Raw genomic sequence first — 22,318 nt, 5'->3', positions numbered from 1 at the left:
TCCGCTGGACATTTGTGTGATGTGGAATAATACTGAGGATAGGTGGGTCAGCATGAGGGGTTGGTCGCGAATACTTAGCAGTTTCTCTTGGAGGTAACACTCTGCGCCTCTAGTATCCATTACTTTGTTCGGTATTGCTTCTATCTCCTCCGAGGTGGTTCTTCTTGGGTTGCGCCTTGTATTATGACCGTCAGTTGTTATGCTAGGGTTAGTTTCTGGAGGGTCTGGTTTGTTATTTAAATTTTTTCCTGGAGGCATTTTCTATGTTTTGAGTATCTATGTTTTGTTTTTTGGGTGTTTTATTGGGTTTTTATGTGATATAGAATGAGAAAGAGTTGCCGTTAGGCAGCGCTGGCTTTGTTGAGCACGATGTCCTCGAGGGGTGTTCGGGGTCTTGCTCGGGGTGCCACTTAGTTTGTGACTAAGAGGCGATTGCTTATGTACTTGGTGGCGGGCAACCTCGCATCGTGCTGGTAGTTGTTTGGCTTTTTTTGCTTCAGAGTTGGTCCGTTGGGGTCATAGACCCTATGTATGTGATAGGTTGTGTCTTTTCGTCTTTCTGCTTACTCGTACTGTTTGGCAAGTTTTCCAACAGAACAATCACTTTGGCGTTCATCGATGCGCTCTTGCGCAACTTCCTGTTGTGCGCCTTCCCTTTGTACTCGTAGGTGCTCGTCGTGAAGAATACGAGGACCGGTGCACCGTTTTCAATTTCGTTATTGGTTTTTGGCATTTTCCAGACTGAGGTCAGATTGTGAGTGTCATTTATCATGGTCGTTTCTTCATTCACATACTGTGTTCGTCCCATTACAATAGACCACCTGCACTCTCAGATCACCTTGCTGCAGGTCGTCCCAGCTTCTTTCTCTTCCTTCATCAGCATGATCTCGGCAGACAACATTGACATGAGGCCGTTTTTTGACATCGGACCCTTGTCTTCTTTCAGCCCTGTATGGGCCCACTTGACTGATGTCCAGATCGCCCACTGTCCTCCTTAACTCTCCGCATAGCATTCGACCAGAAAGAACCCTTGGAATCATTCGCGCACACTAAATTACAATCCTTACGCCTTTACGACGCTTTGCTCACGCGTCCTCTATCTGACCTGCTCAATGCTCTATCACTCCCCAATTTGCGCGCGCTTGAAGCTCGCCGCAATGGCCGTAATGCATCTTGGCCTCATGAAGATACGAATGCATTGTTGGCACGGTCAGAGTGTTCCCTGGAGACCCTGACTATCGGCGGTCGAGTGACAGTAACAGATGCGCAGCGAGCGAAATACGTTATCCTCACTCCTTCCCTCCAAGTAGTAGTGGATCACAGTAGTACATACTTTTGATAGTACTGGGTGGTTGCATATTTTGAGAAATGACGTCTCCAAACTGACAGTAGAATCACCAGCGTGACTTTGTCTGCTTTCAAGGAACTTCTAAGGAACTTCTTCATGAAAATCAGTCGCTCAACCTCTCAATGAACGTTACATGTTAGAAACATTGATCGAGCTTGAGTTATATTAATTAGTGGATACTCTGGTCGTGACGGCTCAGCCGTGCGGGATAGTAATAACCTGGAAAGCATAAGAACATCTGGAAAATAGACAGTCTAAAGGTTTTTTCTTCCTGACTGAAACCATGGAAACTGTAAATCACTGAGGACATCCAGCGTGCTCGAGACTTGTCGCATACTTCCGCATAGCTTCTATCAATATTTTCCCAACGTTGACGATGTATGTCACCAGCCCAAGCGCAGTGAGGGCGCGACATATCACACTTTGAGATGAAAAGCCTGCTATCAACATCGCTGGAGGTGAAATCTATGAGGGACCAGGAAAAGCACCAAATGACGGAGCAACCCACCAAAAACGAAACAATTCAGGGACCAAACAACGAAGAACATAGGCGTGACCATTGACAACAGGTAGGACCAGACAAAGTAGCCGCCTTGTTTGAGTTGCTGATCATATTCAGGTCAGCGATCAGCATGACGAAAATACTAGTAAAACTTACTTCTTGAGTCCAGTGCCGATCGGTGTGTAGCCAACGTATCATGCTTGAGCCAGATGTCAACATGGCGAATATGGCAAACATGAGTGAGATAAAGATTGGGTAATAGGGAATGGATGATGTATAGCCGAAGTATGACACAGGAGAGGCCGTACTGACGAAAACACTACTGATAGCGAGGATACTCGCCTTTGTGAGAGCATGTCAGCGTCGGCTTCAGTTCGCGACGCGCGCGGAGTTGGACAGCTTACCGCAGTGATAGTGCTGCCCAGGATATCGCACAATCTAGTTCGAACAGTTTCGAAGGCTTGTTCCGACTGCAGCGACTTCCAATGATCATCAAGATTGGGGCGTCCAAGTGCCAAAAAACAGAGTACCCTCATTAAAAGGGACGTGGAACGAAGGGCTTCGGGGAGAGGTTGTTCTTTGGCAGATGTTTTTTTGTCAAGCCAGGCATGCTGGAAAGGTCGGTATGAGTGAGTCATACGACAAAGATTCTCAAGTTTTGAAAGCGTACCTCAGTGGAATGGAAATCAGCCATGAATTAACAGAGGTGCGAATGTGCATACTAAGATGCGCGCGTATCCTATTATAAAGGAGGGGCTGTGATATGTAGCAAATGCTCATGATGAAATCGCGGTGGCCACGTTTATTGCGATGCTGTTATTAGCGTCCACGCGCGGCATGCAGCCAGGGACTGTCCGAACTAATGCTAGTAATACTATCCCACGATTTACTATTGTAGTACAGCAAGCCCAGTACAGCCCTACCATATTGTAGTACACATTGATGTGATACGGACTTTTATCTCTGGCTGGCTGCATACGCGTGGCAGCCTCGTGCCCACTGACTCATCCGCCGTTTGCTGTACACGGCTGGCTGCACTACAATCATAAATCGTGGATAGTACCGTTAACGTTAGTTCGGATTCTTTTTTTTACATCTCTGGCTGGCTGTATACGCGTGGCAGCGTGCCCATTGGCTCATCCGCCGTTTGCTGTACTACAATCATACATCGTGGATAGTACATGTTAGTTCGGACACTTTTTTGTCCCTGGCTGGCTGCATACGCGTGGACGCCGCTGTTGATTGTAGCCTCGCGATGAACGCGACACCATTGAATCAGAATCTCACCAGGAATGTTTACTAAATCTCACAGCATCATCCAATAGTATATCAATCGCCGTGAGCATTACTAGTCTGTCTCCACATCATGGGTCCCCGGGCCCCTCAGGTTATCAAGGACGAAAGTCCTGTCAAAGTACTACCCCCCCGGCGTGAACTTCCCCCTCCGGAATTCACGTCTCTTGTAATGAACGTACTCATTTTTTTGGCGTTTGGATGCTCAGATCTTCATGATCATTGGAACTCCCTTCAATCAGATCGAGCCTTTGAAGCCCTTAGGAGGAAGTTGTGCTCTATCCTGGGTAGCACTATCACCACGGTGACCTATTCAATTTCGCGCGCGTCGCGCACTGAAGCCGACACTGACATACTCCCACAAAGGCAAGTGTCCTCCTCGCGATAAGCGTTGCCTTCGTCAGTACGGCGTCTCCTGTGCCGTACCTGAATTACTCAACACCTACTCCCTATTGTCTACTCTTTATGTCTCTCATGCTCGCCATAATCGCGATATTGACATCCGGCTCAAGTATGATGCGCTGGTTACATACTGATCGACGGTGGATTCAAAAAGTAAGTTTTATTTTCGCCACCCGGATTACACCGCTGACCTAAATGTGGTCAGCAACTCAAGCAAGGCAGCTTCTTGGTCTTGTTCCACCTATTGTCGATAATCGTGCCTATATTCTTCGTTGTCTGTTCCCTGAATTGTCTCGTATCTGGTGTGTTGCTCCGTCATTTAGTGTTTTTCCTGATCCCTCATGGATCTCGCCCCCAGCGATGTTAACAGCAGGCCTTTCGTCTCACAGCACGGCCTCCCGCGCCGTTACGGCGTTCTGTCTCATAATATATGTCCTCAACATTGGGACAATATTGATGGAAGCTGTGTGGAAGTATCACGCTAGGCGTCAACCTATTTCTCCCACACTTCCTTGTTAGTAAAGATGAGCTGCGCTCCAACATCTGGACACCCGTTTCGGGTTAGTAAAGACGAGCTGCGCTCCAACATCTGGACACCCGTTTCAGGTTAGTAAAGACGAGCTGCGCTCCAGTTGGACGATCAACGTGTATGCGAGCACACCACGTTGATCTAGGGCTTTGTAAGCCGCATGGGATTTCCGTTTGACACTCCATAGCACCAGGCCAGACCCGTGCGCAAACACATAGATAGCATCTTGAAATTCACACATTTCTTGACTTCCCTTTTTTGACACTTGCCGCCGGATATTTCCAGAAAAGGAACAGAAAAGTCACTTATAAGAAAGCACTTGAATTATGCGGTTCACTTAGCGCTACTTGCGCCAAATCGAGTCATCGACAATTACAGATATAACCCTAACCCCAATATGATCCTAGAAGGTGTAGAGTTACGACACTAAGTTCGTCACGTGTCACACCACGAAGGGCGAGGCGGCCCGAGTTGCCCGCACGCCTCACAAATAATGACAAATAGTACTTCGACTTGAATCTAGACTTCGACATTCGATCAAGCTGACATTAGAATGATGCAATGAGACTGGTAGGCATAATTTGCGAAGCCAAAATCGATCAGCGCAAAAGTATCAGAAATTGAAATATCCATTGAACACTCCCCAGTTTCTTGCCGCGAACCACTGTACCCAAACAAATGCTTTGCAGTCAGTCTTGTGTCCGTCCACCCAGGCTTTCCTCTGGCAAACCTAAGAATAGGGTGAAGTCAGACACGACTTGAATTGGAACATATTACGGCCAAGGCTTACCTCTCCACAGTATGACGTTTGTTTGCAGCGGGAGCACCAGCGCAAGTGCGTATTGTCAGAAGTACTCTCCTTTTTACCACAAGACCCACAGCATCTTGATTGGCCGTTCAATTTACGTGCGGCCACATCATCGCTAGCCTTCAGCAGCTGCTCAAGCGAGCATGGTATGATTTTGATAATGGAGGGTTCTTCGACGCGTATGCCAACGGACATGTCTAAGAAGCCATGCTGTTCGCCGTACAGTACAGCAACTGTGTGACCTTGCTTGATTTGCGGAGCGAGCGCGTGTCCGCGGTCGTCTGTGTACAGTCCGATGGTGACGACCTGATCATCCTTATCCTTTACGCGTAATAAGATTCGACCGAGACCGTAGGAGTCGACGATCTCGCCGAGGAAGCACCAATGTTGGCTGGGTTCAAATCCACGTGGGCCCTCATCGTAGTAGGTGAGATCAACATCATTCTCATCCGGAAGGTCGCTGAATGATGGAAAGTTGACGCTATTGCGCAGGAGGCTTTTAGAACTCTTGGATTCTGGCATTGTCACGGTCCGATGCAGTGAACTGAATCAAGTTGAGCTTGCCCGAATAAACCTCGAGGAAGAACAAACAAACGTACGATATTCTGTATGTTTGAAGCTGCTTCAACTTCAATCTGAGTTGGACAAGATGACAACTCGGAGAAGACAAGAGGAAACTTGAACGGACACTCTGGAGACAAGTTTGTCGGAAAATAATGGAGGGAGAGGTCACGCGGAAGGGAAGCATAACAATGCGAACTAAGGGTGGAGGACAAATGGAGCAAGGAGAAAGTAGATCCGGTCTCTGTCGCAAGGCGTGTTGGCCGCGTGTTAATTGGCGGCGTATCTCGTTTCCAGTAGGGGTTTAGGCTCCTGGCCTCCTGGCTGCACTGGCCACGAGTCTAGTATGTCAGTGTGATTATCCGCAGCACGGTTAATTTTCTCAGGTGTGTTTAATGTGATCATGTAGAGGGGCAGGTTACCGTTGATGCCAAAGCTTTACAGTCAACGAGAAATAATTGACTCGTGAAGCTTTCTTTGAGGCATCACTGACGCGCGATTGAGGAGGAATTATTTTAGAAATAAATATATTCAACTGAGATATTTGCGGAGCAAACACGGAGCAAGGTAACTCGAAAGCTCAGTGAACACGGAAAGCGCTTCCTACCCCAATCGATGATCTGCCCAAGAAAAAGGGTGTGGTGTGAGGGTGCACAGCCAGCTTCGCATGTGTGTATCTGGGAGCTCCGGAGATTGTGCTGGTCAGCGTTCAGCGTTCAACGTTCAGCGTCCATAAGAGTAATTTTGCATAATGTGAGGTACACTGTCGTATGCTGTCAGTGGATAGCTTGAAGCACGCGATAGCGCAAAGGGTGGTGAAAAAGAAGAGCTTGGGGTGCGTTTACATAAATTGGGGAGCGTGTTAGGAGAGCGGAAACAAGAGACGCTACGGCATCTTCCGCTCGCCCAAAACACAATTGAGTCCGTGCCTCGTACTTAATTAAGGAATATACACGCCGCAAGAGATACTCTCCTGCGTCTTCCATAATATTAATACTATAATAGCACTATTGGTTGCGTATCGTTCATGTACGTTCATGTCTCACGAAAAAAATTAATGCTTGATCAATGCCCTGCAATCCTGGACTGGGGCAGTACGACACAATAAAAGAAAAGCCAGTAATTTGTCAGGGCGAGGCATCAGAAGCTAAAACGTTTGCGAAGCCTTCCCCATTTCCTTGTCGTGAACCACCGTACCCCAACAAGTGCCTTGCAGTCAGCCTTGCCACAAGATCCACAGTGTCCTGATTGGCCTTTGCGTAGTACAGCCACATCATCGCTGGCCTTCAGGAGCTGCTCGAGTGAGCATGGTATGATCTTGATGTTGGAGGCGTCTTCGACACGTATGCCGATGGTCATGTCTGTGAAGCGATGTTGGTCGCCATACAGTACAACAACTGTGTGTCCTTTGTTGATTCGCGGATCAAGCGCTTTTCCGCCATCGCCTGTGTATAGCCTGATGGTACCGATCTGACCGTCCTTATCCTTTACGCGTAACGTAACTCGTTCGAGCCCGACGGAATCGACAATCTCGCCGAGAAAGCACCAGTGCCGTTTGGGTTTGAATTTGAACAGGCAAGCATCGTAGTATTCGAGGTTAAGTTCATTCTTAGGATCTTTCGGAAGGCCACTGAAAGTCGGGAAACTGAAGTCATCGCGCAAGAGGCTTTGGGGTTTCTTGGGTTTCGGCATCGTTTGCTGCAATCTGGTCGAGCGTATCATATACCTCGAGGAAGAAAGTCCGAACCTATGAAATTATCTGTATTGAAGATCTACTTCGCTTCAAGGGATTTGGACAACGTATGTCACGAAATGAGAAGATGAGATGGGGGATGGTAACTGACCAGCATTGGTCGAACCTGCAGGATTTTATATGGTGCCCCAACAATGTAACTAAGAAACGAGGAATAATGGGAAAAGGGCTCAGCATGCACCACACAGAGCTTCAATGTACCTTTGTGCAGTTTAACTGGCTCATGAACGATAGTGGAGCGAGAGCAAGCCGCCCGAGTAAAGGGCTAAGTCCAACATAGGGTCTACGACCCCAAAGGACAATAAACTGGATTTTCAACAAAAAAAAACTGGCTCATGAAATCGATCATCTCCTGGTGGTAATCATTAAGTTAAACCGATAGTTTGGAAATTTGAACGCACCATCTTTGCGCGCTTCTATCTGAACAAGCCCCTTGTATAATGTAAAACTGTGCTCCTACTGTCAGGTCCAGAACTTCAAGCTCAAGCTGCAAGCCTCTAGGGATGATCATAGTGTTCTTGTTCGGGCACCGAGTTGAGTGAGTGGCGGGGCGGCCCGAGTCACTCACGCCTCACGAGCCACAAACAACGACAAACAATTGACTTGAGTCGATCAATTACTCTTACCACCGTTCAGTTCAGGAGACGATGAAAATGGCCACCCTTTCGCTGGACGAAGAAGTTCGACTATTTACGAACAATGCTGAACGAGAGAAGTACAATCTTCTTGGTACCTTGTATGGGATCATTGTCGCACTTGACTACCTCGAGCGCGCCTATGTTCGTGATGCAATTACCGCAGCACAGTATGTTCCCATCTTAATTTCACTTCATGTCAGACTTAGGAATACATACGCTGCAAGAGATACTCTCCTGCATGCACGCGACTTATCTCGCAGTACATGACCATGCTCAAGCTTGTCAAGGACTCCGTTCCTTCCATCGAGCAGTTCATGACACGGTATCGGATGGATAACCCTGCGGCGTTACATCGCATACGAGTTGGCGTACCTGCGACTGTTGAACATTCTAGCGAGGCGGGACCTGAGACTGGAAAGTGGATCGCTGAGACGACGCAGGTTAGGGTTTCGTGTTGAAATCTTTCTTTTTCTAACCAGTAACACAGAATTTCATCACATTCATGGATGCGTTGAAGCTTAGGCTACGCGCCAAGGATCAACTCCACCCGATCTTGCAAGAACTTGTCACAGGGTATGCTAGGTTTAAGGGGAGCAAGGATTGGGAGGGACGGAGCAAAATGGTCAGCTGGTGCGTGTCATTCTGTTTCCCGCCTGCTTTCGATGTCTCAGGCTCGCATTATCAGGCTTATTACCTTGAACAGCATGAAGGCATCCGAAGAAATAACAGATGAACAGTGCCGGCAGGTAAGTTCACAAACCTTTGCTGACGCGCTTCGCACTGATATTCTCATAGCTTACGTTTGATGTCGAACATGCATATGCCGAATTTTTCAGAAGTCTGAGCGGCGGTAAGGAGAGGTCGTAACGAAGATGGTTATACAGCCTTCGATCATTTCATATCCAGGCGGCTCCGCTTTGGTTTACAAATATGGGCAATCAAAGATGTGCAGTCGCAGAGCCTTTGAGGACCAGGCACACTGCGTGTGTTGTCGTGGGCAGAGCGGCTTCAGTGAGTGATGCAGCAAGTGCTGTCCACTATGACGTATATAAACAAATCACGCCAATCATCAATCGGTTGCTGTGCCGCTGTGCATGGATCTGTCTTGCGTGTTCCGCCATACATAGTCATCCGTGACCCTTTGAAACGCGATGAACTGATACTAATTCCAGACTTCCAGCGTGACATAAAACTCTCACCGATTTCTTTACACATGTCTAACGATACAATCGAGTTTTCTGTTGTGGGCCACCAGGGTTGGCGCTCCGGACACTCTCAGCATGACACGCATGCTGAGCAGGGTCCGCGCGTCCGGAAATTCCATATATCTAACGCAGTTAAGATTTAGAAGTTCCTTTCTTCTATTGCACTCATCGTCGCATTGCGCATGTTGCTTGCTACTGGTGTAGAGGCATGGTAGCATTGTATTTTCGCCGCTGACCCTCTGTTCTTCTCCCAACTCCTAGCGCTCTGCCATTTTACTCAGGTTTTAGGTTCACACGTATTCACGCTCGGTCTCGCCCATCTCCTATCATTCCGCTACTAGGTACGGTTTTAGGTCTAATTTCATCGGATTCTCCCCAGTTGACGAATCCTCTCTTTGGCTAAACTCACACTGCCGGCGCCTTTGCATGGGACATTCGAAGTCCCAGGTACATTGAATTCGATGGCCATATGTGGCACCCTGGCTCTCCGATTTTCTGGCCAGTCATATGCACGCCCCTCGCATGCTATACACCAACTTCGTTCATTCTCCCTAGGTGACATGACTGAGGCTCAACAGTTTCTTCTGCGATAACGATCTTGTGCGAGTCCGATTAGTCCACATGTCCTTTGGTGCGAAGCCCTATGATGGACACTACATAGGGAAAATAGGTGCGGCAATCAGGCTATAATTTATTCTTTTGCGTTGCTGACAGCAAGTAACCAGGTTGAATTTATCTAGGTGAGTATTTTAGGCCCTTTGAGTATACTGGACGATCCAATCTATTTCCTCAGCTTAGACCCAAGTCTATAATCGTAATGACAATGTCATGAATTTGTGAGGCTTGCTCGTATAAGTACTCGCAGTTATACCGCTTTTCACGCATGCAACTTTATTAGAGGTTCCAGTGTGTTTAAACGAGTCCCCATGTTGAACTACTGATACTTTATTAGTCTGTAGGTGGTCGGTGTCGATTTTGGATCCCGTATTCTCAACCATTGTACCAAGGGGCCTGCGGTCAGCGTATAAGACTGACAGTACGTCGTCTCCTCTCTTAAATCCACCAGCTAATCTAATTTGCCTCCGTTCAGGGGTTTGTCTGCACAACAACACTATATACTCTGCTGGATGCTGATCAAGATGATCCTCACGCGTAGATTGCTAGGTATTAGAAATGCGATGCCCAAATACGGGCTGAAGTTCTATTGCTGTGGGCGGTGAGTTTTTCCCGTTGGCATGTGCTCCGAATTCAGTCGACGATCACTTGCATAGCAATTACGTTGCTGCGTTTATCTGCAATGTATCGACACTCGAATAGTGTGATCGTATCACTCGTTGCGCTTTTTTGATGGCGAATTTGTCTGATGGGATCTTGATGGACCTGACCATCGGCGCGAATGGTGGTTTGAGTAGTGAGTGTCTTGCTTTGCATGAACGGGAGAGATAGATATTACAGGTGAAGACGGGGAACCTATAATTGTTTATTGAATAAGGACCTATGCGATTCTGGTTTTTTGGATCTTTGGATTCGGTCTCTTACACATGGCCCGGAATCGTAATGCAAGAGGCGTCGCGTCTCACGATTTTATTTAAAGATCCTATACTATGGCTCTTATTGTGAGTACTTTACTTGTTGATACGGAACTTGTGCAGGGCTGGATAGCTATATTGATATCAGTATGCCTCGAACTGTCTTCCAATCCTGCCTAGTATTAAAGCAGTAAGGGTGCTCTATAATATCTTGTTCGCTACTCTAGAATAGCTCTTGACTTGTCTACAACGGCATCAACTACGTACGTCCTAGGCCTCGACTCGTGGTCATGAACTGGTTATCGGTATCCGGAAAGGACGTGGAAATACGCGAGAGTATACGTAGGATAGAAGATGATCTTTACGGGATAATGTTGGTGGTTAGTGGTACAAATGCATAGGAGTTCGGAACCGCGAGGCTTATCTTATCAACTTCAAGGGCCGTGAGTGGCTGTGCATTTGTACTATATCTCGCAAAATGACAGAACCGCCGTGCGCAGTTGGCTGTGTCTCCCATTCTTGCGCAAGATTTTCGGACGGCCGTACTACGATTATATATAACTTCCTTCTTCCTTCTACATTCACACTTTTGATTTTCAGAAACGATGTCGCCAACAAACCAATACCCTCCAGCACATTCCAGTCAACTAGCAGTTGAGTCTTCGAGCGCTTTTCAGTATGGGTCTGCAGCACCACACACGACAGATCCATTAGGTCTTGACGAGGAAATGCCTCCAGCATACACTCCATCTGCAGACACTTACCATGGAGAGACCACAGTAGAAGTCGGTCCTCGCAGACCCTTCCAACAACAACCCCGACCTAGTCATAGTACACACAGACCCTCGAATTCCCATTCCTCCTCTCATTCCCATTCATCGCACACCACTTCCTCATCATCAAATTCTCAGCCATTGTCCCCATCCCAACAGCGTCCGCAGCAGCTAACGTGGAGAGTCCCAAGCTCCTTGTCGGCGCCTTCTGGTCAGTCATACCAGTCTCGCAGAGGGGGCGGCCTGGTTGGAGCACTCGTTAGTACGATGCTTGATGCAATGGATTCTGTTTCGGGTACGCGTGATGAACAGATGCGTACCATACAGCAGTCTCAAACGGGTACCTATGCAGCTCCACACCCAATGTCTTCCTCTGGTATGACCCAGAGCACTTATACGCCGCCATACCAGGGGGGTCAAGGTCCAGTTCTTAGGACGCCTTCTGTGCATCAAACTCCTCCGCGGAACGTTCCGGATGACGGTAGTCCCACCAGAACGCCCACGCCTGGACACCCATTACTACATAATGGACACATCCTCGTGTACCCCCATGAGGACTACACGTGTGTCAAATGTAAGTATATTCACATCCTCTCATAAAGCTAACTTACGTTGCTCCCTCAAGGCAACAATACGGGGTACAAGAATTACGATCCCTCCCACCCCTGCAGAAAGTGCTGGGAGAAATACGGGAAACCGTATACCGGCGCATTGATGTACACATCCTGGAATACCAATTCGTCATCTCATAAATCCAAGTATCAGCGTGCTCTGCCGAGGTTCACCCCACCGCAGGCATCATCTCAGTCCTCAAGCTCAAGTCACACCAGTCGGTCGTCGCACGCTCCCCCACAGGCGCATGCAATATACGTATACAATCCTATAATAGGCATGGGCCAGACCCCGCCCGTTCCGCATGCCGTTCCTGTGCGCCCAGGTGATGCGCGCCTTGGGGGTCAAATTTGCCGCAAGTGTGGTGGTACAGGGACGTTGCCGCTCTTGATCATCGACGTGAGACCGTGCTCTGTGTGTGGTGGAATCGGACGTAACTTGTGGTAGGTGCGTGTATGAGATGCTAATACAAAAGGGAATTGGTACGGTACGATACTGATACGATAGACTATTCACCATGATTGATAATAGTTTCTTGGGTTACACACTTTCATTTGTACCAGTATGCGCATTCATCATTGTGTACTTTGTCCTCGATCAAAATTCATGTTCTGGATGGTCATATTACCTGCATTCCCGCGCTCTGGAATGGGAAGGTTTGCCCCGTCATCAACTCCATCAAGCTGAAGGTCGATCATCGTATATATTACAAATGCGCATACCCTGCCACCACATAAACACCTCGTGATACGTCATAATACAAGATGTCCTGATCGTCCCTCAAGATATCATCCTGATTTTGATTTGCATCAATTCGACATAGTACCAGACTCCATCTCCTCGGCTGGGATAATGCCTCGGACATGGCATCAAACTTAGTACGTGATGATCAGAATCTCTTGTCCTGATCAAGCTCCAACTTGGAACAAAGAATGATCTACCAGTCACTAGAAGGTCTATAGAGGAAAAGCAGCAGAAGATCATCAAACACATCTGGTACGGGTGCGCCCACGCAACGGTACGCGCGCAGCAGTCGACGCAGCACGGACAACTTAGAACGCATTAACATTACTTTGATCTTCTATCGTACAGCAGGGAGGCTCCTTTGAAATCTAACACAGCTCTAACAACAAGACCAGCGCTATAAACGGTGATGATGAACAGTTTGCGACTATTCGTCATCTGGGTGCAGCATCAGCTCCGGGCGTACTTTCTCATCAAACTCCTCGGGTGTCAGGAATTGGAGTGCAACCGTCGCCTCCTTCAGCGTTGTTCCTTCTCTGTGTGCTTTCTTTGCGGCCTTGGCTACATCTGCAAAGTATGATTGATTTCGAGCAGATTTGCACACTTATAATTAGCACGTACTATCATAGCCAAGATGGCTGTTCAGGATCGTTGCCAGCATCAAACTCTCGTTCAGGAGATGGTTGATGCGCTTCTCGTTAGCTCGGATGCCAACCACGCAATTCTTTGTGAATGAACGGGAAGCTGACAAGTCCAGGTAAGCGGCCAAATAAGCGTAGTCTGAGTTATGAGTCCCCACCATCAGAAAGAAGACGAATGCTCTGCAAGACGTTCATGATTATGACGGGTTTGAAGACATTGAGCTAAAACAAATCATTAAATGGTCAATGCGTCGTATGAAGTAAAGATACCTCAAAGTGTCCGTTAGAACTAGCGATGCTGACAGTGGTCTGGTTGCCCATCACTTGAGCAGCGACCATAGTCACGGCCTCGCACTGGGTGGGATTGACTTTACCGGGCATGATACTGCTGCCAGGTTCGTTCTCGGGGAGCATCAGTTCGCCGAAGCCACAGCGAGGACCAGAGCCAAGGAATCGAATGTCATTAGCGATTTTCATCAGAGAGCAAGCGATGACATTCAAAGCACCATGAGCCTCGGCAAGTGCATCGTGACAAGCTAGAGCTTCAAACTGCGGGTTTTGATCAGAAGTCAGACGAGGCACAAACTACTGTGAGATGTCTTGCCTTGTTTGGTGCGGTCTGGAATTTCAAGCCCGTAATGTTGGAGATCTCGGCTGCAACCTTCACATCGAAACCCTTCCTCGTGTTAAGACCCTGCACGACACCTTAGCGCTTATATTCGTTGGATGTTGGATAACCTCACCGTGCCAACAGCAGTTCCACCTTGAGCCAGAAAACGTAAGCGAGGAAGGACGTCCTTAGCACGAGCGATGCCATTATCGATTTGCTGGACATATCCGCTGAACTCTTGGCCAAGGGTCAGGGGAGTAGCGTCCTGATAACGATAAGACGGCGTTCAAATTTAAGGCCGACTCTTTCATAGAATCATACCTGCAAGTGCGTGCGTCCGATTTTGATAATGTGGCTGAATGATTGAACCTTTTCGTTAAGCGCATCCCTGAGTCCTGTCAATGCCGGAAGCAGCGAGTGGCTAATTTCAGTCACGGCAGCGACATGCATAGCTGTTGGGAAGCTACGGTTATCAGTAAATTCGTTAAATTAAGCATTCCTCGTGCGGAAACTCACGTGTCGTTACTACTCTGGCTCATGTTAACATGGTCATTGGGATGGACCGGATTCTTGGAACCGAGTTCACCACCTAGAAGTTCTATCGCACGGTTCGAAATCACCTGTTGACCAATGAGGTAAAGCTACTGAGCACTCGAGAGTTTGATATGCTCACCTCGTTTACGTTCATGTTGGTTTGAGTTCCACTTCCGGTCTGGAAGACAACCAAGGGGAAGTGGTCCATGAGCTTACCGGAAATGACCTGAAGAAAAGCTCGACTCAAAACACGCATCCGAAGCCTAGGGCGCAATCTCTCACATCATCAGCTGCTTTCTGGATGGCTTCGCCTATTTTAGGATCTAGGCCATAGCTGACGTTAATGATAGACGCTGCCTTCTTCACCACGCCAAAGGCCTTGATTAGGGGAGGCGGTAGCCGTTGTGAGGGACCACCAATATCGAAGTTTTGTAGCGACCTGGGAGAAAGACTCAGTGATTGAGTATGCACATCAGATCAAATGTGCACACCGCTGTGTCTGTGCTCCCCAATAGCGATCGGCTGGGACCTGGAGCTCACCGAAGGTGTCATGCTCAGTGCGGAAGGACTGGTTTGACTGATATAGTGATCACCTCTACTGAGTGAGAGAAACTAACTTACCATCGTAAGACGTAGTTGGAGGAGTCCCTTGATGGAGCTGTTACATAAGTGATAGGCGGAAGGAACCGGGTCCTGCCGGTGGTACCATTACCCCTGTCACGCATCCCGCATTCTAATCAAAATGTTTGTACGCCCCGAATCTGGGCATGTAAGTTTTTCCCGCACGTGCGATAAGGGATGCTGCGTTCCATGTATTCATGGGCAGAGGATTCTGCTTTTTCATTTATGCATTCTGTTCCGAATCGCCTTTTTACCATCCAAAAGTACTCGTACCAGGCGAACGCGACCACGCTATACCGAACCGCCGTGTCCCTTTTCCCTGTGGATGTCTGAAACTATAGTCTATCCATGGTGCTTGTCCTGCAAGTGCCAAACGTTTGGTGTTCTGACACGATTTGGTGAAAAGTGCCCATTACATTTTTTGATAGCTGGGAAGCTAGAATGGATGAGCGTGCAAAAATGATGCCGAAAATCATTCCCTTACAGGTTCGTGTCAGTCTCGCTGCTTCAGCAAGTTGAGGTCAAATGCAGAGGTGGAGGTTCATCATGTTGTTGGAGCTATCTCCACCTGCAAAGTACGTCATATCACCCATCTCTGGTCTAAGTACTATATTTAACTCATTGCTGATGCTGACCCCGTCGCAGCCTGAAAGTAGCATTTCGGAACGAAAAGGTACCAAGAAAGATTTTTACTCACAAATATTGAGAGGCAGCTGCAGGCATCTTGCGCGAACTATGAACACGCCCACAATCCACAAGTCGACTAGTCAGTCATGAGACCATGGACGAATGAAGATAAAAATATCTAGTTTGAAGTGGAACTTCAAAAAAGAAGTCCATATTCAACACGTGACTGTGACACACGCGTTAAAAACACCAGACCATTCAATTATGAGACCAACACCGTTGAAGACACTGACCTAGTAGTCCTTATTCTCCTCTTCGCCTCTCATATTCAACTTGATAAATGTCGTCGCTTACCCCACTCAAGGCATCCATGCTCAGTCTCAAGCCATATAAAAACGAAGCTGCACTCCGGATCCGCAACAGTTCTGCTGCCCTCGTTGCTGTACTCTTATTCACGCATCTTACTCCGGCGCCATCCCTATGGACAGCTGTGGATGTCGTGTTCAATGATTCAGGAGAAGGAAAATCTGTATTTTGGATGATGTGCGCTGCTGGTGAGTGACCTTGTTTAACGTTGTTAATGAAGTCGCTGATGGCAGTTCGCAGAGTTGGCCATACTGGGTCTCTTCACCCTGAACGCCCTTCAGGCAGCTATAGGGCTCATGTATCCATCAAAACCTCTTCCACCCGCACAGTCGCCTTCGAAGAGTCTCAAGACACCGCAATCACACTTACAAAAACGCCGTAATGTGTTGTCACCTCACGTAAAGTCCTGGTATCTCTGAGCGAGTGTTCTTAACTGATAATAAATAGACGAGTCCACAGCCGCAGCGCACTTTCTCCCCATACGTCTCCTCTCCAGTGTCAACGCCTTCTCGCACCCTCCAATACTCCATTCCCGGACCCACGCCTCCACCTTTCTCCTCACTGAATTCCTCGCTTGGTATGCCGCAGACACCCTCCCCTTTATCTGCGTACCGAGGGAAGCATTCGACGAGTACAGGACGTAAGCCATTGCCATTCTCTCTATCCTTGCCCGGTTCTGATCGCTTCATCAGACTCGTTCAACGGTTCGATCCTCAGTAGACTCACAAAAGACGATGATGAAGATGAGGAGTTTATGTAGATTTGTAATGCGGTATTTTTGTTCAATATCATGTCCATTGCTATTAGCGTTTTTGCGTTCTTCCAGCGTGCAATCGGTCAAGTCACTCGCAAATGTGGGAATATTTGTAGTGTGCATTTGCGTGCAGGCATCCTTCTAATGACCATGCGCATTGCGCATGCTCGGCAATCCAGTACTGTCCCCAGTGAGTCAGCGTGTCTTGTTCCTTGTGATGCACATCATGCATGGTGCGTATCAGTAAGGCCATCATATCTCACTCACTAACAAATCGACTGATCTAGGACGGTGATTGCCGCCTGTGTCTCACTCCGAGCAGCCCTTCTGGGTATGTCGTGAGACTACTAACCCGTGATGAATCAACACGTGTGATCTAAATGTTCCCCTTGAGATCATATAATGGCACACGAGACCACAGCATCCCCTGGCACGAGTACAGAGAGCGCCAATCTGAGAGAATAAATGAAAGGCGTGTTCCCAGGAAGGTCACTGATTATCTATCTGCAGATGATTCTGATCCATGTTTGAAAAAAATAATTCAAATAAGGTCAGTTGCGCCTTGGGGTAGGGGCAAAGGGGAACGAAGAATCGGCACGAGCATTCACGTTGCATCCTGCAGATCTTATCAACAAGTCAAATCCAGTGAGTACACACGAGATAAACTATATTTCTCTCTTTCAAACCAATCGCTTCTGATTTTTTTCCTGTTTCTTTCGACAGACATGATGACTGCAACAGCTACTCGGACTTTTTCAATTCCAAGACCATCTGAAGCCGAGTTTCGCCGACTTCATAATTCAAGGCATGGAGAAATTGCCCAAGCTCTGGACATGGATGATGACGATTTCACGGTGTTCAAGGTACGCCTGTTCTCTTGCGCCATTTTCCTACTGAACCCAGTATCCGGAATACAGAGACAAGTGCGTGAGAAGATGTATGCATCGCTCGATCCCTCGAAGAAATTCGACGAACAAGATCCTTCGGCCTGGCGAAGATTTGTACAATGGGTAGGTCGATCTGTTTACTACTGCGGCGCCTTTGTAATTCTAGCATCTACTTTTAAGGCTTATGAAACCATGCCCTCCCTGATTTCGAAATATGAAGATGCTTGGCCGGTCGAGTTATATGTAAAAATCAGCCTGAGCAAACGTATTGCGCACGAGCGCTTCCGGTTCAGAAAGGCAGTGGCGAAGTATAAACAGACGATGACCATCAGGTCTTCTTCCTCTGCAGTGCGTCGATTATTCGCCTTCCCTTCTGTCCACGCTCATTATGTACAGCAGGGTGAAGCGGAGATGTCACCGACCGACCTGCCGCCCCCCTACGATGAGATAGATCGAGTCACAGACAGCGAGACTCCTGGTGCACACATGCATCCGGATGCTGCTCCCGAAAACATCGAGAAATTTTTGAGATCCTGTGATTTTGATCTCGGGCATCTCACTAGTACTTTCGTCACCCGACGAGCAGGTCTTTTCAATTTAGGAAGGCTAGAGCTTCTCGCGTCATGGCCTGCCGCGTTGAGACGCGACCACTTGGAGAGGCACTTTGGCACTATGCTCGATGATGTCGAGATAGAGGTTTTGAACAAGCGGTTTGTCGAGATGAGCCATGTTCAAATCTGACTTTGGGTTGAAGACACTAGATTTGTATTTACAATCGAAATGCAAATTAGGCTATCTACTTTGGCTGATCATATTTCATTCAAAGTGTTGTTTGTTGATTCAGCGCATTTGCTGCCTCGTTTGTGACTCACTCCCCTGGACGTAAGCACGACGACTGAATACGTACTCAGGAGTCAACGAGCGATGTAAACTGCGGCGAGGACATGGACCTCGACCGTTGGCGTAACCATACTGCATTCAGAACAAAGGCTGGAAACTGCTGGATCCGAAAGGTCATCCCCACGAAGCTTCCATCGAAACGGTGACTGATGGGCGTCAACCCTTGGACCAAAACTAGATAGTATAGACTTCGGGTCCATGTAGCCTAAGTAGTGGCTTATGTCAGCGGATACTCGATGATGATCAAGCTTCTTCTGATCTTTGTTATTCGAACTTCTCACCCGTCCTGGCCAGTCCGGCCTCCTGACCGAGTTGCCAACTCATGTTGTGCTAGCTGCGGAAGGAGTACTTCAGTTCTCCACAGGAATAGGATCACCGAAGGTTCTTGCAGCAGTCATTTTTTGAAGAGAAGACTCGGCGAGATGTGCGGTGTTACTACTACTAGTGACTACCAAATCAATACGGCGATGCTTTGCAAGACTTGATGACATTGCGCCTTCAAACTTCGAGAATCAAGATATATGCACAACTCGACACGCGGTAAAACAATGTTGGTGTTTAGTCATGCGTCGCGCTGAAACGTCCCTTGAGAAGCCTATCGATTTTGAAGTTCGTCACGGTGACGTGGCGAATTTTCGTGGTCGTATTCTCATGGCAAAACTCCGAACCCCGGATGCTTCCAGTTATGTTCCACCACTGCTCACTAGGTTATAGCCTGTTGTAGCCGGCAAATACACTCCGGATGATATCAAGTTGCGATGAGAATGCATCGCGAAAGCCTGCAAAATATTGGTTTATAAGTTTTTCTTTCGTCATGACTTCACCCGTTCTAACGTTTTCAATTGTGTGGTAGCCTACATAGGAAGAGCGAATGCCGCCATTTTCTTCGGATATACTATGAGAATGGACAAATAGAGCCACCAAGTAACTTATGCTACCGATGGATCAGTGTAGTCAGGCGACTCAGGCCATTCCTTCTTTTTCAAGCCGATGGGCCGGACACCGTGCTGGCAGAGGATCAGTATGGAGAACGGGTATATAATATGCAAGGCATATCAAGACTGAGAGACTTCGTCTTTTCTCGACAGCAAACTGCACCATGGCACATGCAGAGCTTGACCATCTGCAAGCATGTTTGAACCTCGCACTTGACACACTCCGCAAGGAGATAGACAGCTCTCAACTTCCCCCCCTGAGCCAGCAAAGCTCAGTAGCACACCCATTGGATGACCCAACGACATACCTACCTAGTACGGGGTTGTTCAAAGCTCGCCGCCTCTCTTTAGGTACGTCATATTTGCTCTAATATGGACCAATGCATAACTCAAATCATCTATCAGCATGTCTGGTTGGTTACTAACTGTGCTCTATGTTTTATTCATCTGAGTATCTCTTCTAGGGAGAGCTAAAGAACCTTATCCAGTCGCCTTTGGATAAGATCATGGATGAGAGGTTCACGGTATATGGTGTTGCCTGCACCGATACCCTTATCAAGACCGGAATTATCGACTACCTGTCTGATGTGCCAAACCCCTCCCAAGGTGTCCCGGCTACCGAACTGGCCTCCAAATTTGAACTTGATTCTCAAAAAATTATTCCCATTCTTCGTTGCTGTGCAGCCAGCGGTTGGGTCAAGGAGACCCGCGATTCATCATTTGCTTTGAACAGATGCGCGCGCACTTTCATTGAAGGCAACGCTGGTCGGAGACTGAACTTTTCGTATGTTCTTCACTGCATCACCGCTTGACAAGACTAAATATCGAGCAGTATGCCTGGGTTTATGTCGATAATAGAAACCATACCACATTGGGTGGCGGAATCGGATTGGAAGTTGTCACGTTCTCCAGAGCAGACTGCCTTTCAAATCGCGTTCAAAACACCCTTGGTGGCATTCTCTTGGATTATAGAGAATCCAGATGTCCTCGTTCCAATTGCGGATCATCTTCAAGTCAGTTATCCTCCCAGTGTTAGAGAATTGCAGAGCACTCATCTAACTTTTGCTATTTTAGGTCTTTGGTGACATGTCTACGCCGAGTATCGTGGCGGACTACCCATGGGAACAGTTGCAAACCCCCGTCATCGTTGATTGTGGAGGAGGGGAGGGCGGTCTAGTTTCGTCTATCCTAGATGCGTAAGTTGGCGTACGTATTCCTTTTCCAGAGGTATCTCAATCATTACAGGCATCCTTCCTTCCGAGCCATCGTACAGGACATGGAGAATGTAGTCGCACTGACAAGTTCGATCATGGAAGATCGCCGCCCTCACGATGTTGCAAATGGTGTACTCAAGGTGGAACCCCATGACTTTTTCCAGCCTCAGCCTCGGATTGGAAACGAGTACAGCTTTATCTTGCGTCATATAATGTGAGTACTCGTTTCACTTCCCTGAATTTGCTCATAACAGTCTTGTGCCAAAGGCATGATTGGCCGGACAAAGAAGCGGTCGGTGTAGCACATCCTACTTCAATGACATAGCTGACTTTGACTTAGACAACGATACTGGGACATGTAGCTCGTGCATTGGGTCCCAAGGTCAATAACCAAATCTACAGATCAATGCGCTATGTCTGATGGATTTTACAGTCCAGGATACTCATCATCGACATGGTAGCTGTCCCGAACGTAGATTCGACTGCTACGAGCGCACAATCGTTGATGCATGATAGCAAAGCTAAAGGTCCCGACTACAGGATTCCATCGCACTTTGGTTCAGCGTCTAGAATCGTAAGCGGTTCTTCTGTGCACATGATGACCATGATAAATGGTTGCGAGAGGTCTTTGGTACGTGCATAACAAAGTTTGATGATGTGCCACTGACGATTAAACAGCGCGAGTGGGAGAAATTGGTAAAGGGGTGCGGGCTCCGTATCACGAACGTTTACCCGCTGCGAGCTCACACTTCTATTATTGAATGTGCACTTGATACACGAGCATTGCTGTAAAAGAATCCCGGAGTAATGTCACAACGAGATTTCCCATGCTGGTGTTTCCAGGTACACGCATCATACGTTACTTCCTTTCCCCCAAGGCAGATTGCCGCACAAATTTAATCAGATTTTCCGAAAGTTTTCGTCGTGGCCCTTGAGAGCCTGGCAAGAATTTTATCCTGATCCCGAGTTAGCCACAGCTCTCCTCCATGCGGGCTCACCTGACGAACATAGACTCCTCTTCCCAAGTCGAGTTGTTCAGTAAGGTACGAGCAACGTGTGTGCGCTTCCATAGATTGATCTCCAGGGAATATCGAGACCTTCTGCAGGTGAAAACATACACGAGACGAATACCTGATCAGCGCCATGTACACGTTTCAGACGATGGCCCACTTATGTGGAACTGTGTGCCCACCAGAGCATCGATATCTAGCCTATGTTTTTATCTGGACCAATGACGATCATAAGTAATTGCTCATTTTGCCTTCGCCTTTGGTGGCATACTCCAACTGTACATTCCTGCCGGCGGCTTCATTGACTATACTTGATCCTGTCTGTCTCCACGCTCCACGTCTAGTGGACCAGAAGCGTGACGATTGGAGTTACGGGAAGCGCGATCTCGTATCTTTCCTCCTCATACCCGCTCTCTGTGACACTGTATGCAAGTAATCGTGCCTACCCTCGTGCGTAACTTCATTTCTGGACCCCCTTAACCAGAGGATAGCAGAGCATTTGTAAATGACGCCTCGACTGCA

At 47.8% G+C, this 22,318-nt stretch overlaps 10 protein-coding genes across 10 annotated transcripts; 6 read left to right on the top strand and 4 right to left on the bottom strand.

The window, feature by feature from the left end:
• Positions 1–1,674: 1,674 nt before the first annotated feature.
• HD556DRAFT_1414934 (uncharacterized protein) lies at positions 1,675–2,770 on the bottom strand (the record flags this gene model as incomplete). The annotated part of the gene is made up of 4 exons (XM_041304302.1): positions 2,255–2,770; positions 2,007–2,192; positions 1,857–1,953; positions 1,675–1,800 (listed from the first exon to the last, which is right to left on the bottom strand). Coding segments are annotated over exons 1-4 (643 nt in total), but the record flags the coding sequence as incomplete, so codon positions are not given.
• On the top strand, positions 2,751–4,404 carry HD556DRAFT_1414929 (uncharacterized protein). Its single transcript, XM_041304301.1, has 4 exons — positions 2,751–3,447; positions 3,510–3,698; positions 3,751–3,847; positions 3,904–4,404. Exons 1-4 carry the CDS (start codon positions 3,217–3,219, stop codon positions 4,062–4,064), a joined length of 678 nt encoding a protein of 225 aa, XP_041154005.1. The 5' UTR covers positions 2,751–3,216; the 3' UTR covers positions 4,065–4,404.
• A 283-nt stretch (positions 4,405–4,687) lies between these two features.
• HD556DRAFT_1248148 (uncharacterized protein) lies at positions 4,688–5,404 on the bottom strand (the record flags this gene model as incomplete). The annotated part of the gene is made up of 2 exons (XM_041298752.1): positions 4,688–4,804; positions 4,865–5,404. The coding sequence occupies 2 exons, from the start codon at positions 5,402–5,404 to the stop codon at positions 4,688–4,690; spliced, it is 657 nt and encodes a 218-aa protein (XP_041154004.1).
• A 1,179-nt stretch (positions 5,405–6,583) lies between these two features.
• On the bottom strand, positions 6,584–7,135 carry HD556DRAFT_1449659 (uncharacterized protein; the record flags this gene model as incomplete). Its single annotated transcript, XM_041307629.1, has 1 exon — positions 6,584–7,135. The coding sequence occupies one exon, from the start codon at positions 7,133–7,135 to the stop codon at positions 6,584–6,586; it is 552 nt and encodes a 183-aa protein (XP_041154003.1).
• Positions 7,136–7,798: 663 nt separating this feature from the next.
• On the top strand, positions 7,799–8,954 carry HD556DRAFT_1414919 (vacuolar protein sorting-associated). Its single transcript, XM_041304300.1, has 5 exons — positions 7,799–8,001; positions 8,061–8,274; positions 8,322–8,464; positions 8,520–8,580; positions 8,630–8,954. Exons 1-5 carry the CDS (start codon positions 7,844–7,846, stop codon positions 8,699–8,701), a joined length of 648 nt encoding a protein of 215 aa, XP_041154002.1. The 5' UTR covers positions 7,799–7,843; the 3' UTR covers positions 8,702–8,954.
• Positions 8,955–11,173: 2,219 nt separating this feature from the next.
• On the top strand, positions 11,174–12,603 carry HD556DRAFT_1507004 (uncharacterized protein; the record flags this gene model as incomplete). Its single annotated transcript, XM_041309043.1, has 2 exons — positions 11,174–11,915; positions 11,967–12,603. The coding sequence occupies 2 exons, from the start codon at positions 11,174–11,176 to the stop codon at positions 12,398–12,400; spliced, it is 1,176 nt and encodes a 391-aa protein (XP_041154001.1). The 3' UTR covers positions 12,401–12,603.
• A 394-nt stretch (positions 12,604–12,997) lies between these two features.
• Positions 12,998–15,156, bottom strand: HD556DRAFT_1414905 (L-Aspartase-like protein). The gene is made up of 12 exons (XM_041304299.1): positions 15,104–15,156; positions 14,974–15,050; positions 14,765–14,921; positions 14,622–14,708; positions 14,465–14,568; positions 14,270–14,411; positions 14,082–14,213; positions 13,943–14,032; positions 13,609–13,887; positions 13,497–13,560; positions 13,319–13,441; positions 12,998–13,264 (listed from the first exon to the last, which is right to left on the bottom strand). The coding sequence occupies exons 1-12, from the start codon at positions 15,104–15,106 to the stop codon at positions 13,125–13,127; spliced, it is 1,398 nt and encodes a 465-aa protein (XP_041154000.1). The 5' UTR covers positions 15,107–15,156; the 3' UTR covers positions 12,998–13,124.
• A 777-nt stretch (positions 15,157–15,933) lies between these two features.
• HD556DRAFT_1414897 (uncharacterized protein) lies at positions 15,934–16,946 on the top strand. The gene is made up of 4 exons (XM_041304298.1): positions 15,934–16,284; positions 16,337–16,494; positions 16,544–16,736; positions 16,789–16,946. The coding sequence occupies exons 1-4, from the start codon at positions 16,071–16,073 to the stop codon at positions 16,854–16,856; spliced, it is 633 nt and encodes a 210-aa protein (XP_041153999.1). The 5' UTR covers positions 15,934–16,070; the 3' UTR covers positions 16,857–16,946.
• Positions 16,947–17,377: 431 nt separating this feature from the next.
• Positions 17,378–18,580, top strand: HD556DRAFT_1414895 (uncharacterized protein). Its single transcript, XM_041304297.1, has 4 exons — positions 17,378–17,713; positions 17,768–17,860; positions 17,918–18,085; positions 18,134–18,580. Exons 1-4 carry the CDS (start codon positions 17,576–17,578, stop codon positions 18,476–18,478), a joined length of 744 nt encoding a protein of 247 aa, XP_041153998.1. The 5' UTR covers positions 17,378–17,575; the 3' UTR covers positions 18,479–18,580.
• An 876-nt stretch (positions 18,581–19,456) lies between these two features.
• HD556DRAFT_1048159 (O-methyltransferase-domain-containing protein) lies at positions 19,457–21,675 on the top strand. The gene is made up of 10 exons (XM_041295991.1): positions 19,457–19,923; positions 19,978–19,985; positions 20,037–20,356; positions 20,405–20,585; positions 20,647–20,768; positions 20,818–21,000; positions 21,054–21,078; positions 21,127–21,168; positions 21,220–21,417; positions 21,465–21,675. Exons 1-10 carry the CDS (start codon positions 19,737–19,739, stop codon positions 21,576–21,578), a joined length of 1,380 nt encoding a protein of 459 aa, XP_041153997.1. The 5' UTR covers positions 19,457–19,736; the 3' UTR covers positions 21,579–21,675.
• The last annotated feature ends 643 nt before the right edge of the window (positions 21,676–22,318 follow it).

Source organism: Suillus plorans, assembly GCF_016647745.1.
Source record: "Suillus plorans strain S12 chromosome Unknown HD556scaffold_91, whole genome shotgun sequence".
NCBI classification, from domain to species: Eukaryota; Fungi; Basidiomycota; class Agaricomycetes; order Boletales; family Suillaceae; genus Suillus; species Suillus plorans.
The sequence above is the reverse complement of the archived record's forward strand: the minus strand, read 5'-3'. Positions and strand labels throughout refer to the sequence as shown.